The sequence below is a fragment of the Oncorhynchus mykiss genome, chromosome 31, assembly GCF_013265735.2.
Source record: "Oncorhynchus mykiss isolate Arlee chromosome 31, USDA_OmykA_1.1, whole genome shotgun sequence".
Taxonomy (NCBI): Eukaryota; Metazoa; Chordata; class Actinopteri; order Salmoniformes; family Salmonidae; genus Oncorhynchus; species Oncorhynchus mykiss.
Window position 1 is genome coordinate 28,616,065 of NC_050571.1, and position 17,325 is coordinate 28,633,389.

The 17,325-nt window shown below is 47.4% G+C and overlaps 1 protein-coding gene across 2 annotated transcripts in view; it reads left to right on the forward strand.

Moving 5' to 3' along the window:
• The window catches only part of LOC110504439 (dystrophin-related protein 2), a 225,489-nt gene that overhangs the window by 179,981 nt on the left and 28,183 nt on the right, over positions 1–17,325 (forward strand). For both annotated transcript variants that reach the window (XM_036969700.1, XM_036969699.1), the window contains 6 exons: positions 3,458–3,604; positions 6,461–6,539; positions 7,719–7,779; positions 9,574–9,635; positions 10,125–10,199; positions 11,070–11,274. In XM_036969700.1, the coding sequence (XP_036825595.1) occupies positions 3,458–3,604; positions 6,461–6,539; positions 7,719–7,779; positions 9,574–9,635; positions 10,125–10,199; positions 11,070–11,274 (629 nt within the window). The remainder of the gene's footprint in view (positions 1–3,457; positions 3,605–6,460; positions 6,540–7,718; positions 7,780–9,573; positions 9,636–10,124; positions 10,200–11,069; positions 11,275–17,325) is intronic.

The following is a 17,325-nucleotide window of genomic DNA, read 5'->3' on the forward strand; positions in this document are numbered from 1 at the left end:
GGTAGCTCTTTGATTAGACGTTCAGGAGTCTTATGGCTTGGGGGTAGAAGCTGTCCTGGTAATCCATCAGCCACTGCGGCCTTGTGAATGTTGACCTGTTTAAAGGTCTTATTCGCATCGGCTATGGAGAGTGAGATCACACAGTCGTCCGGAACAGCTGATGCTCTCATGCATGCTTCAGTGTTATTTGCCTCGAAGCCGAGCATAAAAGTAATTTAGCTCATCTGGTAGGCTCTTGTGACTGGACAGCTTGCGGCTGTGCTTCCCTTTGTAGTCTGTAATAGTTTGCCAGCCCTGCCACATCCGACGAGTGTCAGAGTTGCAAAATAAAGTATCATATACATACATGCATACAGTACATCCATCTATCCGTGAATACAAACATAACTGGTCCAAATTGGATGTTAGGTACTGTCACGAGGTTAGGTACTGGTACTGTCATGAATTGATTACTCAGCCTGAAACCCAGAATTTGTAGGAAACTAGTTGGAATGAATCAGACGGAGGCCCAGCTACAAAGTCATGAATGTTTATTTAGAGAGCTCTGCCATGCATATACAAAGACGTTCCTTTTCTAATATTCTCTTAACCTACACATACATACACACCAACCTTGGGATTTTCTCATGAAGTCTCACCACAGTTTATTACCCCTCAGCTGACAGTTCCAGTCTCCCCCAGATACGAGAGCTCTGGAGGGGCTCTCCCTGTCCTATCTTATCTCCCCAGTTACAGCCGGGTCAGTTCAAACATAGGTTAATGCCTCTCTTCGTTCTCTTTCGACACACACATACATTCCTTTCTTCCTAGGTCTATGCTACATAACCCCTTCCTAATGAACAAACATTATTTATCATTATATAAAGACAGGGTAGAATTCTGTTAGTTATAGTTCTACTTTAAACGTATACATCATTTAGTCATTATTCATAAAAATCCCATAACAGGTACTATAATTATTGAATATTATATGAATCCTATAAATTAGAATGGCCAATTTGGGTGCAATCAATTCGCTTAATTTCTCAGAGATCAAATTATATTTCAAGAAAAGAATGCTTCCGGAATGCTCATCTTATCTGTTTCTAAAAAAGAGAAACGATTTCAGAACAATCTGAGATGTTGGGTGTCATGACTTGCTGAAATACGACAGACGACCCCAGAGACATGTTGATATGACAGAAGGGAGTTTAAGTCCTCTCAGTTGATTGGCCGATGTTGAATTCCCAGCCAGTTATTTGTTTACTTATTAATACACAGCGTTTTGTCACTGTCTTGACCGTGGTAGGCAGGGCTAAATTAACATGGCTCTTCATGGGAGAGAGAGAGAGAGAGAGAGAGATACAGTAGAGGAAGAGAGAGAGAGAGAGAGAGAGAGAGAGAGAGAGAGAGAGAGAGAGGGGGGGGGGGGAGAGAGAGAGAGAGAGGTACAGTAGAGGAAGAGAGAGAGAGAGAGTTACAGTAGAGGAAGAGAGAGAGAGGTACGAGAGAGAGAGAGAGAGAGGTACAGTAGAGGGAGAGAGAGAGAGAGAGAGAGAGAGAGGTAGAGGAAGAGAGAGAGAGGTACGAGAGAGAGAGAGAGAGAGGTACAGTAGAGAGAGAGAGAGAGAGAGAGAGAGAGAGAGAGAGAGAGAGAGAGAGAGAGAGAGAGAGAGAGAGAGAGAGAGAGAGAGAGAGAGAGAGAGGTACAGTAGAGGGAGAGAGAGAGAGAGAGAGGTACAGTAGAGGGAGAGAGAGAGGTAGAGGAAGAGAGAGAGAGGTACGAGAGAGAGAGGTACAGGAGAGAGAGAGAGAGGTACAGGAGAGAGAGAGAGAGAGAGAGGTACAGGAGAGAGAGAGAGAGGTACAGTAGAGGGAGAGAGAGAGAGGTACGAGAGAGAGAGAGGTACAGGAGAGAGAGAGAGAGAGAGAGAGAGAGAGAGAGAGAGAGAGAGAGAGAGAGAGAGAGAGAGAGAGAGAGAGAGAGAGAGAGAGAGAGAGAGAGAGAGAGAGAGAGAGAGAGAGAGAGAGAGAGAGAGAGAGAGAGAGAGAGAGAGAGAGAGAGAGAGAGAGAGGTACAGTAAGAGGGAGAGAGAGAGAGAGAGAGAGAGGTAGAGGAAGAGAGAGAGAGGTACAGTAGAGGGAGAGAGAGAGAGGTACAGTAGAGGGAGAGAGAGAGAGAGGTACAGTAGAGAGAGAGAGAGAGAGAGATCACAATGATCATGTAAATGTTTACCCTGCTGTTAGTGCCAGCACATGTTCCTTGTTTTACTATGTCAGCAGGCTCTGTCTGTCTGTAGTATGAGCACACATGCACGCGTGTGAACAAACACACACACACATCCCTTAGATCATTAGCGCTGTTTGTTCTGGGTTGATCTGACTCTTAAGTTGCATAAGCCATGAGTGATCCTTGTTGTATCTCTCCCATGGTGATGATGTATGTGCGGGCAGCTGCTCCAATGCTAGGTCCACAGTCCACACAGCCATAGCAGTGTAAGTCTAGTGCCAATAAACTCAGTCAACGGAGGAAAGGAATTGGGCATGCTTTGTTAATTTCTCATTCTTTGATGAACGTTATGAACCAAATGTCAATTGATTTCCATAATCGACTGAGTTGAAATGGAGTTGACCCGAACCGTGCCAGCACCATGTACCATGTGTCTGTCTATACCAGCACCATGTATTATGTGTCTGTCTATACCAGCACCATGTATTATGTGTCTGTCTATACCAGCACCATGTACTATGTGTCTGTCTATACCAGCACCATGTACTATGTGTCTGTCTATACCAACACCATGTATTATGTGTCTGTCTATACCAGCACCATGTACTATGTGTCTGTCTATACCAGCACCATGTACTATGTGTCTGTCTATACCAGCACCATGTACTATGTGTCTGTCTATACCAACACCATGTATTATGTGTCTGTCTATACCAGCACCATGTACTATGTGTCTGTCTATACCAGCACCATGTACCATGTATCTGTCTATACCAGCACCATGTACCGTGTGTCTGTCTATACCATCACCATGTACCATGTGTCTGTCTATACCAGCACCATGTACCATGTGTATTTCTATACCAGCACCATGTACCACGTGTCTGTCTATACCAGCACCATGTACTATGTGTCTGTCTATACCAGCACCATGTACCGTGTGTCTGTCTATACCATCACCATGTACCATGTGCCTGTCTATACCAACACCATTTACCATGTGTCTGTCTATACCAGCACCATGTACCATGTGTCTGTCTATACCAGTACCATGTATCTGTCTATATATCAGCACCATGTATTATGTGTCTATGAGCCTCTAATTCCCTCTTTCCTCCCTCCCCTGCTCCCATTCATTCTCTTTCTCCCTCTCTCTCTATTGCTCTCGGCCCCTCTTTTCTCCTTCCCCCTCTTTTCTCTTTCTCTTCTTTGCTCCTCCCTCTCTCCCTCCCTCCCTCTTTCCTCTAGTTGTTTAAGGAGGAGCTGACGCAGGTGAAAGAGGGCATGAAGCACATCAATGACCTGGTTCATGAGCTGGCCATCTCTGACGTCCATTTGTCCATGGACAACTCCCGCTCCCTGGAGCACCTCAACAGCCGCTGGAAACTACTGCAGGTAACTGGATACCGCTCAACCACCTCCCACAACATCCATACAACCTTCCCACAACCTCACCTCAACATTGCCTCAGAATCCCCTCAACCTTTCCTTCAACTCTCCCTTCAACTGTGTGTGGGTTGAAGATACAACTGTGTGGGGGTTGAAGTTACAACTGTGTGTGGGTTGAAGATACAACTGTGTGTGGGTTGAAGATACAACTGTGTGTGGGTTGAAGATACAACTGTGTGGGGGTTGAAAATACAACTGTGTGTGGGTTGAAGTTACAACTGTGTGTGGGTTGAAGATACAACTGTGTGTGGGTTGAAGATACAACTGTGTGTGGTTTAAGAGTATCCGGAGCCTTGCCTTGGCCCCTCTTCTGTGCATCAGTTTAAACTGGCTGCCACAAATTATGACTTTTGTCTCCTGAGTGAAAGCTATTGGATTGTTCTGAGGGGAAAGTGGCGAGGAGGGCAGTGTAGTACATGGGGTAGTGTGACACCCCTCAGCCTTAGGTGTCCTGCTTGTGCCCGCTCATCAGCTAGCTTTTGAGGTGGCTTGATCAGATAAGACGCTTGAGGAGTGTGGTCACGTGTGTTTGTGAGGTCCCGAGTTCACGCCAGGTAATTGCCGAATCGGGAGGAAGTGGTACTCGCTAAGCAAGCAGCATGATGTCCTTTACACCAGGAGTCAGCAAATGGGGCAGGGCTCTCGTATTTATGAACTTTTATTTATTCAGGGTACCCCAACTGAGACCAGTGTCTCCTTTATAATGTAGGACAAAAAAGGACAAAAAAGTACATCAATACAGCTACAACAACAATATAAAAACTACAAGACAGCTATAAATACATTACATCAGGTCATTACAACAAGTTATAATAATCAATTGAAACAACTGCACACTTCAGTGAACTCATTTAACAACAGATTTAAACTGTTCTATTGGCACCAGGGAATCCAGGTGTAATTTGTTTTGTAAGGTATTCCATAACTGGTACGTTAAAACTAAAGGCGGATTTGCCACATTTTATGGTGACAAGCGGGACCTCGAGTTGACCAACCCTGCGAACGGATTGGGTATCTCATATTTGTGTATTTCAACAGGGAAGTGAGTTTTGTTAGACGCTTGTGGAGCAGAGCTTTGTAAACAAGAAGGGAGTAAGGAAGTGATCTACGGGACTTCAGTGAGGTGTGGCCAACCTTCTGATACAGGATGCAGTGATGAGTATTAAAACTGTCACCTGTAGTAAAGCGAAGAGCACTATGGTAGACAGCCTCCAAAGGTTCAAGAGTGGTGGCTGCTGGTGTTACCATATTCAGGAACTGTACAATCTTTCTCTCACTCTCTCTTTCTCTCACTCTCTTTGTCTCACTCCCTCTTTGTCTCTCTCTTTCTCTCACTCTCTCTTTCTCTCTCTCTCTTTGTCTCTTTCTCTCACTCTCTTTGTCTCACTCTCTCTTTGTCTCTCTCTTTCTCTCACTCTCTCTTTCTATCAATTCAATAATTAAATTCAGTGATTAGTCTGTTGCCAAAGAAAGAACACTTCAACATATTGAATGCCCCCCTCCCTCTCCCTTTCCCTCTCTCTCTCCCTCTCTCTCTTCCTTCCGTCATTCTCCTGTTGAATAATATGATGCTAAATGCTAAATCCATGTAATTTGAGTAGCATCTGTTACTGCTCTTCTGTCTCCAGTGACACAGATGTAATGCATTTTCAAGGCTGATTCTCTAATATTTTTCTCTTGAATAATTGAGTCTTTCTGCTGTGAGAGAACCTCTTTCTGCTGAGAGAGAACTGTTAGCCTAGCAGTCTAGCGGTAGCAGCGATAGATGGTGGTCAGCTGCAGTGTTGGCACAGTCATCTCCACGCCACATTCAAACTGATCCAAATTAGTCCAAAGCAATCTGCGTACGACTTGAGTGCATCCTGCTCAGCCGTGTGTATGCTGAGCGGTGGTAATGTTCTCCTCTCCATAACGCTAACTTCTCATTACAGCTCGTTGGGCTTGTACCTGGGGATAACTGTGCCTCAATCTCTCTCTCTCTTTCTCTCTCTCTCCCTCTCTCTCTCTCTTTCTTTCTCTCTCTCTCTCTCTCTCTCTCTCTCTCTCTCTCTCTCTCTCTCTCTCTCTCTCTCTCTCTCTCTCTCTCTCTCTCTCTCGCTCTCGCTCTGTGTGTGTGAGTGGATTTAGTGCCCTTTGTTGGTGGAGACGTTTCGACATCCTCTGACAATGATTTATACACTCAATCGAATACCTTGTAAATAAACCAGGATTAGTCCTCAACAAATCCCTTTTGGGACAGCCACATCGACAAAACACAACACACAGAGACAATGAATGGCACAACTTATTTTCATCAACTCAAATCCCTCTGGCTTGTTGACGTGTGTATGGGTCCACCTTCCCCGTTCCTCCGCCCCCACACCTCTATTCCCGCACACAGAGCTTACTGTGAAATGACTGTCCTCATTTGAACAGAGCTGAACAGAGCAGAGTAGATTCCGTGTCGTCTGTCCCTACCTGACGCTCTTCAAAGTGCTAAGGCAAGGTGGCAGGGGAGGTGCGTCTATGTTTCCTTTTTTCCGTAGCACTATTTAATTGCCAAATGAAGAATGAGGAGGGGGGGGGTGTAGGGGGAATGAGACGAGATGGAGATGGTTCCATGATGCTCTTGGATTTCTCCCGTGCTCTGTGTGTGTGTGTGTGTGTGTGCACGTGTGCGTGTGTGTGTGTGTGCGCGTGTGTGTGTGCACGTGTGTGTGTGCGTGTGTGTGTGCACGTGTGCGTGTGTGTGTGTGTATGTGTGTGCACGTGTGTGTGTGTGTGTAAGTGCAATGTAATGTCAATGTGTGTGTCTCCTCGCAGGCCTCCATTGAAGAGCGTCTGAAGCAGCTGCAAGATGCTCACAGAGACTTTGGCCCTGGATCCCAGCACTTCCTGTCCAGTAAGGGCTCCTCTCCCTTCATTTAAAGTTGGCACTGGGTGCCGTGCCACGCTGTACCATCCCTGTATAAGGGCTGGGGGGGGGAGGGGGTAGGAGGCTGAAAATTAGGATGGGTGGTGTGTGTGTGTGGGGGGGGGGGGGGGGGGGGGGGGGGGGGGGGTTCGAGGGAAGGGGGTTACAACATGGTTGGTCACAGTGTGAGGTTGTGTATGAGGATGTGTGAGGTTGTGATGTCTGGGTTGGGCGTGTAGGGGGCAGGCTTTGCGCCTTAATCCCCCACTGAGTCACAGCAGCAGTAGTGAGATAGTGACGCTTCCGTCGTTCTCTTTGATTGGTTTGATTTTGCCCATGCTGTGTGTGTGTGTGTGTGTGTGTTTGATTGGTTTGATTTTGCCCATGCTGTGTGTGTGTGTGTGTGTGTGTGTTTGATTGGTTTGATTTTGTGTGTGTGTGTGTGTGTATGTGTGTGTGTATGTTTTTTTTTGTGTGTGTGTGTGTGTGTGTGTGTGTGTGTGTGTGTGTGTGTGTGTGTGTGTGTGTGATGGTATAATATTAAAAGGGAACTCCTGCTGTCCTCAGTCCCCCCCAGCTCTGCCACAGTCACGCTGTGTAAAGACTGTCATGCTACTGGGGCTGAGCTGGTTCTCCCCGCATGTGTGTGTTTGTGTGTAAAGGTGTGTAGCTGCCTCACCGAGTACTATGTCTATCGTGACAGTGTCCTTGTGTCCACGTGTGTGAGTGTCTCCCTTTATCTCCCATTCATCCAGTCTAGCCTGATCCAGTCCCAGCTAGCTTTGCCCCTCTAGCTAAGCTTACAGCTAAAATGTTACATTGACCGGGTGTGGGACTCCTTCACCTCCCATTTTCCGTTAGCCTTTACCAACAATAATGCTCTCTGGGACTAGACACAAAAGGCTGCGTTTACCGTTTCAGCTTCAGTCCATCTATTATGTACTGCTGCTGTCCCTCTGAATGGTCACAGACTGTCTGGATCCACGTGGCCCACATCCCAAATGGCACCCTATTCCCTTTATAGTGCACCACTCTTGACCAGAGCCTTATCGGGAATAGGACCTAAGTAGGGAATAGGGTGCCATTGGGGATGTGAACATGGTCACTGGTTATGTGCAAATGGCTTTTCATGCTTGATGTGCCTTAGCGATTGATTTTCCGTTACAGGTTCAGTGCAGATACCCTGGGAACGTGCCGTCTCGCCAAACAAAGTGCCCTACTACATCAAGTAAGTCTAAAGTATTGAGTCACTGTTCAGATGGCAGTATTGAGTTACCAGAAGACACATTCATAAGGTATCCCTAGAAAAACAGTATCGAGCTAATTCCCTCCTGACCACTTATCTATTTACTTCATCAATGCTCCATTGTCCCTGTCTGGGCTGTGTTTATCTTTCAGCTCTGAGGTGTCTGCTTGTGTATGTGTGTATGTGTGCATCCATGCGCGTGTATGTACAGTATGTGTACTGTGTGTGAGTGTCGGTGTATCTCTTTTACAAACAGGGGGGTTTATTTTCTTAATCACTGCTGTTAGCCCACCCCCTGCCCCCACCTGCTGCCTGACTATTAATTCTTATGGGCTGTGTAACTGTGCCACTGGAGGGGAATATCTGACGGGCACTCTGTTGGGCACCTAATCAATCCAACAGCCTCATACAGGTAGTGACGGGCGTTGGAGTTGCCCCCGGGTCCTGACAAACTTCCTGCTTGGGGCTCGCTCATTTATTTAGCTGAGCGCGTCAATTATTTATTGGCTATCGTTTTTTCCCTTGGTACATTTTCCCTTTTTCCTGGTACTATGGGATGGGAAGGTAGAGGGTAGGTTGTCTGTTTAATGACGTGTAGAGACAGTAGCAACTCTCTATGTGAAACCTCTTGCATGTCCACCATACAGTGCATCTGTAAAAGGATTCAGACCCCTTCACTTTTTTCACATTTTGTTACATTACAGACTTATTCTAAAATTGATTAAATGTTTTTTTCCCCCCCTCATCAATCTACACATAATGACAAAGCAAAAAGAGGTTTGTAGAAATCTTTGCAAATGTATAAAAAATACAAATCTGAAATATCACATTTACTTATCCCCGTCAGAGCAGTAGAGCTATCGCCGGTGCACAGTGAAGGGTGAGGAGTGGCCGTCGTGGAACATTGGCCCTACTATCTTGTTGCTGCTGTGTGTCTGACCTTTACAGGTCCATAGATGGAAACTACATACACCAATTTTTCACAGTTGTGTTTTCATCAGACATGATTCTTTATAGGTACCTTCATGTGTGTGTAAAATATTCATGTTCTCAGATTGCTACTCATAGATTTTAGATGTGTGTGAATTTTTTATTTTTTGTTGTTGTTGAAAGCCGATATACATCCGTTGTTTAGCTGGAAGGGAATGTTCATATCCGGTGTATTTGATGTGATATGTGGTTGTCTCACCTACAGTAGCTATCTTTAGATGAATGCACTTACTGTGAGTCACTCTGAATAAGTGCATCTGATAAATGACTCAAATGTCAAACATAAATGTTTTACACACATATCATTTTTTAAATTATTATTAAATATTGATGTCACAAATGTATAATTCGTAAATGTCTTTATAAAAATGTAATTTCTTACATTTGACCGAACCTAGCAGTTCTACTTATTTCTCTGAGAGTGAGACAGATATATCCCATTTAGCAGAACAATACATTATTATTTGTCTCTCTGAAATGAAACCATCAAGTGATAGATTTTAAACTAATGCATGCCTGTCATTGAACATCCTCATGCCGTGATTATATAGTGAAAAAACACACCAATCTTTCATAATTTCTTTAAACAATAAAAGCTAATTTATGAACATTTCCGAAAATGAATATATAGCGTTTTGGAATGAAATTCTTCACCTTCCTTCCTTTCTCCCTTGTAACCCCCTTTACTCTTGTCTAACTCTGTCCTCCTTCGCTCTCTCCTCCCCCTCTCCCTCTCTCCCCTCTCCTCTCCCCCTTCCTACTCTCTCCATTCCTACACTCCCTCAGCCATCAGGCCCAGACGACGTGCTGGGACCATCCAAAAATGACGGAGCTGTACCAGGTGCTGGGTAAGATAAAGACAATGAAAGAGTTAGGCCCTTACCGTGCACCTCCGCAGGGCCTCCAGAGGCCCAGAGAGCACCTGCCACCATCACCCCGTACCTCATTAAGGGCCCATATTTCAGACACCCCCCAACACCGACGGCACCATTCTCATTAACCTGCGGGAACAATTTGACGGCTCTGTGATTGCTTTTTCCTACATTTCATTTTAATCAATTGTTATTAATGTGATCTGACGGGGAGGGGTGGGGGTGGGGGGGGGGGGGGGGGGGGGGGGGGGGGTGTTGTCCACACACCGACAGACAGACAGACAGACTTGCTATGAGGCATTGAGGGAGTGGCATTATGTAGCAACATGGCCCCTGCTAATGACTCACTGATGGGCTGATAAACACAGGGAGGATGAGAGCAGACGAGTAGGATGTCCTTGCCATCATTTAACTTTAGATTTTTTTTCTCTCTCTCTCTCCCCCCCTCTCTCCTTTCTTCATCAGCGGATCTGAACAACATCAAGTTCTCAGCGTACCGGACAGCCATGAAGCTACGGCGGGTGCAGAAGGCTCTGAGATGTACGTACTGTGTTTGTCATGCAGGATAATTCAATTAATTAATTGGCCCAATTGAGTTACGTGAGGGGAGGTAATTAGTCAAGGTCATGTGGATGAGTGAGGGATAAATGCGTGTGTGCCCCCTACAGGACCAAGCGGAGTAGCTTTATCTTCCACAGTCCAGACGTCTCCTCCTCTCTTCCCTCCATCCCTCCCTTCCCCACGCTCTGGCTCCCCTGGCCACGCTTTACCACATGGGGCTGCTCACATCCTTTTTCATGCTCTCTCCATTCACACTCTCGCTTTCTCTCCATTCAACTCTCTACCCCTCTTCGACCCTCCGACACAGGGAAATGGCCTGTGAAAGCACAGCATGAACGCACTGCTGAAAACGCTATACGCTCCTGCTACCTTTCTCTCTCTCTCCTCCTCATCCGGTTCTGGTCTGCTAGTCCGTGTCATTAGGATAATATATTGCCAGGCTGCCATAGTAACTACCAAGTCCCTCTCCCTCTCTCCCTCTCCCTCTCTCTCTCTCTCTCTCCCTTCCTCTTTCTAAGTATGGATTGAGCTCTATAAAAGTCCATCTAAAATGCCTAGAAGTGACTCCTCTCCCAACCCTAACCCACTCCTGCCATCTCCTTATCTCCGCTATCCAATCACATCTGTCATTAGAGGACACCCTCTTATCTCCAGTCCTCTGCCCAGGCTGGGATGGCCATTCAAATTAGTTTAGAGGAGCAAATCTAATTTGGTTTGGCGCTCTCGCAACATCTGTCAGCGCTTAAGTGGGGGGAAAAAGGTGGCTAAGCACTCTCTCCTTCACTCTCCTGTCCCCTGGTGGTTTGTGTGTGTGTGTGTGTGTGTGTGTGTGTGTGTGTGTCCATTCAGTGGACCTGCTGAGGCTGGTGAGTGTGGTGGACGTGTTCAGGGAGCAGGATCTGCAGCATGGGGAACATGTGATGGATGTGGTGGAGATGATCCATGCCCTGACTGGCCTGTATGAGAGACTGGAGGAGGAGAGGAGGGCCATCGTGGTCAACATCCCTCTCTGTGTGGACATGTGTCTCAACTGGCTGCTCAACGTCTACGACAGGTACAATTGACCACTGCTGACCTTTCACCTTGACCCCTTGCCCCCTGACCCTGTACCTTACATGGCCTCAACAAAACCAGGTCATGTTTTTTAACTGGCTGCTCAATGTGTCAATGTCTCTTGAACGCCACTGATAGCACATTACCTCACCTCGTATTATCTTTGAGGGGTTTTGGGTTCAGACATAAAGTTTCATCTTCACCTAATTAGTGACGGTTCATGCCAGTTGTGTTGTTAGCTACTTGTAAGTGCCACTCTAAGCTAATGAACCAAATAACTCTGTTTTTGTCAGTTCTGTTTCATAAGCATCTCTGTTTTGTCTGGGACACTCTGCCATTGACATTACTGCCAATACACCTCTCACATATCCTTGGCTAAATTCACCCTGTCTCCACCTCGCAAGTATAAAAACCTTTTCCCACAATCAAGGACCATCACGCTCTGCTATTCCAGTGCTCTGATTGGTCGAGAGTCCTCTCAGCGGGGCGTCTCGTTGGTGAAGTAGGCTGTGTGGCTGGGAGGCTTCGTCGTGAGTAAGATTACAGAGAGGCTGTAGCTCAATCAATCTGGCAGGCGTCCAATCAGGGCAACTGAGACCCAGCAGAAGCATAAACTGTTTGATTCTGATTGCCTGTCTCTCTCTGTCAACTGCCAAGCCCTCCACAGAATCTGAGAGGCGCAATTCCCGGCGAACATGGAAAAAAAGAGAGAGAAAAGAAACAGCCCCATTTTTTAAATAAACGCCATGAATGTATTTTGCAGCCCTTAACTACCTGCTGCTAACGAGTGGAAATCAGCTATTTTATCCTCCACATATATTTCCTGTAATTGCTTTTTTGTTTTCCGATAAAGTCTAGGTGTGAATGAGCTGTGCGAGCAGCGTCAAATCAAATTGAATGAAATGTTACTTGTCACATGCTGTGTGTGTGTTTGCAGTGTGTGTGTGTGTTTGCAGTGTGTTTGCAGTGTGTGTGTGTGTGTTTGCAGTGTGTGTGTGTGTTTGCAGTGTGAGCGGTATTCATCATGAGGTGTCCTCACTAAAGAGACAACCAATGCAGTTTTTTCCCTCTCTTTTCTATGGTTATTTTGGAGAGTGGGTTTGTCAGAGCGCTTTTGATTCAGGAGACGTGTGTGTGTGTGTGTGTGTGTGTGTGTGTGTGCGTGTGTGCGTGTGTGTCCTGAGCTCCTCCGAGGGCATGTCACACTCTTTGGGTGTGCAGGGAGTAACACGTCCCACGTGGTGAGGAGCTGGGGGCGCATATTGAAGATGACACACAGCAGACATGTGCTGACATGCCCTCGCTTCCTTACCTCCCCGTCTCCCCCTGCTACTCTAATGTCTCCTCCTGCCTCTCCTATGTCTCCCCCTGCTTCTCTAATGTCTCCTCCTGCCTCTCTTATTTCTCCCTCTGCTCTCCTATGTCTCCCCCTGCTTCTCTAATGTCTCCTCCTGCCTCTCCTATTTCTCCCTCTGCTCTCCTATGTCTCCCCCTGCCTCTCCTATGTCTCTCTTCTATGTCTTCCCCTGCCTCTCCTATGTCTCCCCCTGCCTCTCCTATGTCTCCCCCTGCCTCTCCTATGTCTCTCTCCTATGTCTCTCCCTGCCTCTCCTATGTCTCTCTCCTATGTCTCCCCTGCCTCTCCTATGTCTCTCCCTGCCTCTCCTATGTCTCTCCCTGCCTCTACTATGTCTCCCCTGCCTCCCCTATGTCTCTCCCTGCCTCTCATATGTCTCTCTCCTATGTCTTCTCTGCCTCTACTATGTCTCCCCCTGCCTCTCCTAGGTCTCCCCTGCCTCTCATATGTCTCTCCCTGCCTCTACTATGTCTCCCCCTGCCTCTCCTAGGTCTCCCCTGCCTCTCATATGTCTCTCCCTGCCTCTCCTTTGTCTCTCCCTGCCTCTCCTATGTCTCCCCTGCCTCTCCTTTGTCTCTCCCTGCCTCTCCTATGTCTCCCCTGCCTCTACTATGTCTCCCCCTGCCTCTCCTTTGTCTCTCCCTGCCTCTCCTATGTCTCCCCTGCCTCTACTATGTCTCCCCCTGCCTCTCCTTTGTCTCTCCCTGCCTCTCCTATGTCTCCCCTGCCTCTCCTAGGTCTCCCCTGCCTCTCCTTTGTCTCTCCCTGCCTCTCCTTTGTCTCTCCCTGCCTCTCCTAGGTCTCCCCTGCCTCTCCTAGGTCTCTCCCTGCCTCTACTATGTCTCTCCCTGCCTCTCCTAGGTCTCTCCCTGCCTCTCCTAGGTCTCTCCCTGCCTCTACTTTGTCTCTCCCTGCCTCTCCTAGGTCTCCCCTGCCTCTACTTTGTCTCTCCCTGCCTCTACTAGGTCTCCCCTGCCTCTCCTAGGTCTCTCCCTGCCTCTCCTAGGTCTCTCCCTGCCTCTACTATGTCTCTCCCTGCCTCTCCTATGTCTCCCCCCTGCCTCTCCTATGTCTCCCCTGCCTCTCCTTTGTCTCTCCCTGCCTCTCCTTTGTCTCTCCCTGCCTCTACTATGTCTCCCCCTGCCTCTCCTATGTCTCCCCTGCCTCTCCTTTGTCTCTCGCTGCCTCTACTAGGTCTCCCCTGCCTCTCCTTTGTCTCTCCCTGCCTCTCCTTTGTCTCTCCCTGCCTCTCCTATGTCTCTCCCTGCCTCTACTATGTCTCCCCCTGCCTCTCCTATGTCTCCCCTGCCTCTCCTTTGTCTCTCCCTGCCTCTACTAGGTCTCCCCTGCCTCTCCTTTGTCTCTCCCTGCCTCTACTATGTCTCCCCCTGCCTCTACTTTGTCTCTCCCTGCCTCTACTATGTCTCCCCCTGCCTCTCATAGGTCTCCCCTGCCTCTTCTTTGTCTCTCCCTGCCTCTACTATGTCTCCCCCTGCCTCTCCTAGGTCTCCCCTGCCTCTCCTTTGTCTCCCCCTGCCTCTCCTAGGTCTCCCCTGCCTCTCCTTTGTCTCTCCCTGCCTCTACTATGTCTCCCCCTGCCTCTCCTAGGTCTCCCCTGCCTCTCCTTTGTCTCCCCCTGCCTCTCCTAGGTCTCCCCTGCCTCTCCTTTGTCTCTCCCTGCCTCTACTATGTCTCCCCCTGCCTCTCCTAGGTCTCCCCCTGCCTCTACTATGTCTCCCCCTGCCTCTCCTAGGTCTCCCCTGCCTCTACTATGTCTCTCCCTGCCTCTCCTAGGTCTCCCCTGCCTCTCCTTTGTCTCTCCCTGCCTCTACTATGTCTCCCCCTGCCTCTCCTAGGTCTCCCCCTGCCTCTACTATGTCTCCCCCTGCCTCTCCTAGGTCTCCCCTGCCTCTACTATGTCTCTCCCTGCCTCTCCTAGGTCTCCCCTGTCTCTCCTTTGTCTCTCCCTGCCTCTACTTTGTCTCTCCCTGCCTCTCCTTTGTCTCTCCCTGCCTCTACTATGTCTCCCCCTGCCTCTCCTAGGTCTCCCCTGCCTCTACTATGTCTCTCCCTGCCTCTCCTAGGTCTCCCCCTGCCTCTCCTTTGTCTCTCCCTGCCTCTACTATGTCTCCCCCTGCCTCTCCTAGGTCTCCCCTGCCTCTACTATGTCTCTCCCTGCCTCTCCTAGGTCTCCCCCTGCCTCTCCTTTGTCTCTCCCTGCCTCTACTATGTCTCTCCCTGCCTCTCCTAGGTCTCCCCTGCCTCTACTATGTCTCTCCCTGCCTCTCCTAGGTCTCCCGCCTCTCCTTTGTCTCTCCCTGCCTCTACTATGTCTCTCCCTGCCTCTCCTAGGTCTCCCCCTGCCTCTCCTTTGTCTCTCCCTGCCTCTACTATGATAGTTTTTTTATATTTTCTGCGTCAAGGTTTGGCTTTTTCAAGAGAGGCTTTATTACTGCCACTTTTAGTGAGTTTGGTACACATCTGGTGGATAGAGAGCCGTTTATTATGTTCAACATAGGAGGGCCAAGCACAGGAAGCAGCTCTTTCAGTAGTTTAGTTGGAATAGGGTCCAGTATGCAGCTTGAAGGTTTAGAGGCCATGGTTATTTTCATCATTGTGTCAAGAGATATAGTACTAAAACACTTGAGCGGCTCTCTTGATCCTAGGTCCTGGCAGAGTTGTGCAGACTCAGGACAACTGAGCTTTGAAGGAATACGCAGATTTAAAGAGGAGTCCGTAATTTGCTTTCTAATAATCATAATATTTTCCTCAAAGAAGTTCATGAATTTATCACTGCTAAAGTGAAAGCCATCCTCTCTTGGGGAATGCTGCTTTTTAGTTAGCTTTGCGACAGTATCAAAAAGGAATTTCGGATTGTTCTTATTTTCCTCAATTAAGTTAGAAAAATAAGATGATCGAGCAGCAGTAAGGGCTCTTCGGTACTGCACGGTATTGTCTTTCCAAGCTAGTCGGAAGACTTCCAGTTTGGTGTGGCGCCATTTCCGTTCCAATTTTCTGGAAGCTTGCTTCAGAGCTCGGGTATTTTCTGTGTACCAGGGAGCTAGTTTCTTATGAGAAATGTTTTTAGTTTTTAGGGGTGCAACTGCATCTAGGGTATTGCACAAGGTTAAATTGAGTTCCTCAGTTAGGTGGTTAACTGATTTTTGTCCTCTGGCATCCTTGGGTAGACAGAGGGAATCAGGAAAGGACATCAAGGAATCTTTGTGTTGTCTGTGAATTTATAGCACGACTTTGGATGTTCCTTGGTTGGGGTCTGAGCAGATTATTTGTTGCAATTGCAAACGTAATAAAATGGTGGTCCGATAGTCCAGGATTATGAGGAAAAACATTAAGATCCACAACATTTATTCCATGGGACAAAACTAGGTCCAGAGTATGACTGTGACAGTGAGTGGGTCCAGAGACATGTTGGACAAAACCCACTGAGTCGATGATGGCTCCGAAAGCCTTTTGGAGTGGGTCTTATTCAAATGGATTAAATTGTTTTTTTCCCTCATCAATCTACACACAATACTCCATAAACACAAAGCAAAATCAGGTTTTTAGACATGTTTGCATTTTTTATATTTTTATTAATAACTGAAATATTACATTTACATAAGTATTCGGACCCTTTACTCAGTACTTTGTTGAAGCACCTTTGGCAGTGATTACAGCCTCGTCTTCTTGGGCATGACACTACAAGCTTGGAACACCTGTGTTTGGGGAGTTTCGTCCTTTCTTCTCTGCAGATCCTCTCAAGCTCTTTCAGGTTGGATGGGGAGCGTTGAGTTATCGCTCCTTTAGCCTTCGGGACAGCCTCAATTTGTCGAGGCATGGACTCTACAAGGTGTCGAAAGCGTTCCACAGGGATGCTGGCCCATGTTGACTCCAATGCTTCCCACAGTTGTGTCAAATTTGGCTGGATGTCCTTTATTGATATACCCGGGAAACGGTTGTGTGTGAAAAACCCAGCAGCATTGCAGTTCTTGACGCAAACCAGTGCGCCTGGCACTTACTACCATACCCTGTTCAAAGGCACTTACATTTTTTTGTCTTGCCCATTCACCCTCTGAATGGCTCACATACACAATCCATGTCTCAATTGTCTCAAAGCTTAAAAATCCTTCTTTAACCTGTCTCCTCTCCTTCATCTACACTGATTGAAGTGGAATTAACAAGTGACATCAATAAGGGATCATATCTTTCACCTGGATTCACCTGGTCAGTCTATGTCATGGAAAGAGCAGGTGTTCTTAATGTTTTTGTATACTCAGTGTACATGCTCCAGTGCGACTTGAGCCCGCAGCAGCACAGCTCTAGGGTCTGGACCCCCCCTGCAGCTCTTTTTTCCTGGTCTTCCACACTGTCAGTAGCCCTTTCTTGCAGTCAAATGACCGAGTGGCCTTACGGGTGGAATGTTCTTAATATTTTTTATTAATTAACCTTTAAATGTCTAAGCTGTGGGATCAGTCTTGTCCTTGGCTGTGTGTTTAGGGTTGTTGGAAGGTGAACCTTCACCCCGGTCAGAGGACCTAAGCGCTCCAGAGCATCAAGGAACTCTCTGTACTTTGCTTCGTTCATCTTTCCCTCGATCCTGACTAGTCTCCCAGTCCCTGACACTGAACAACATCCCCACAGCATGATGCAAAGAGTTCAATCTTGGTTTCATCAGACCAGAGAATCTTGTTTATC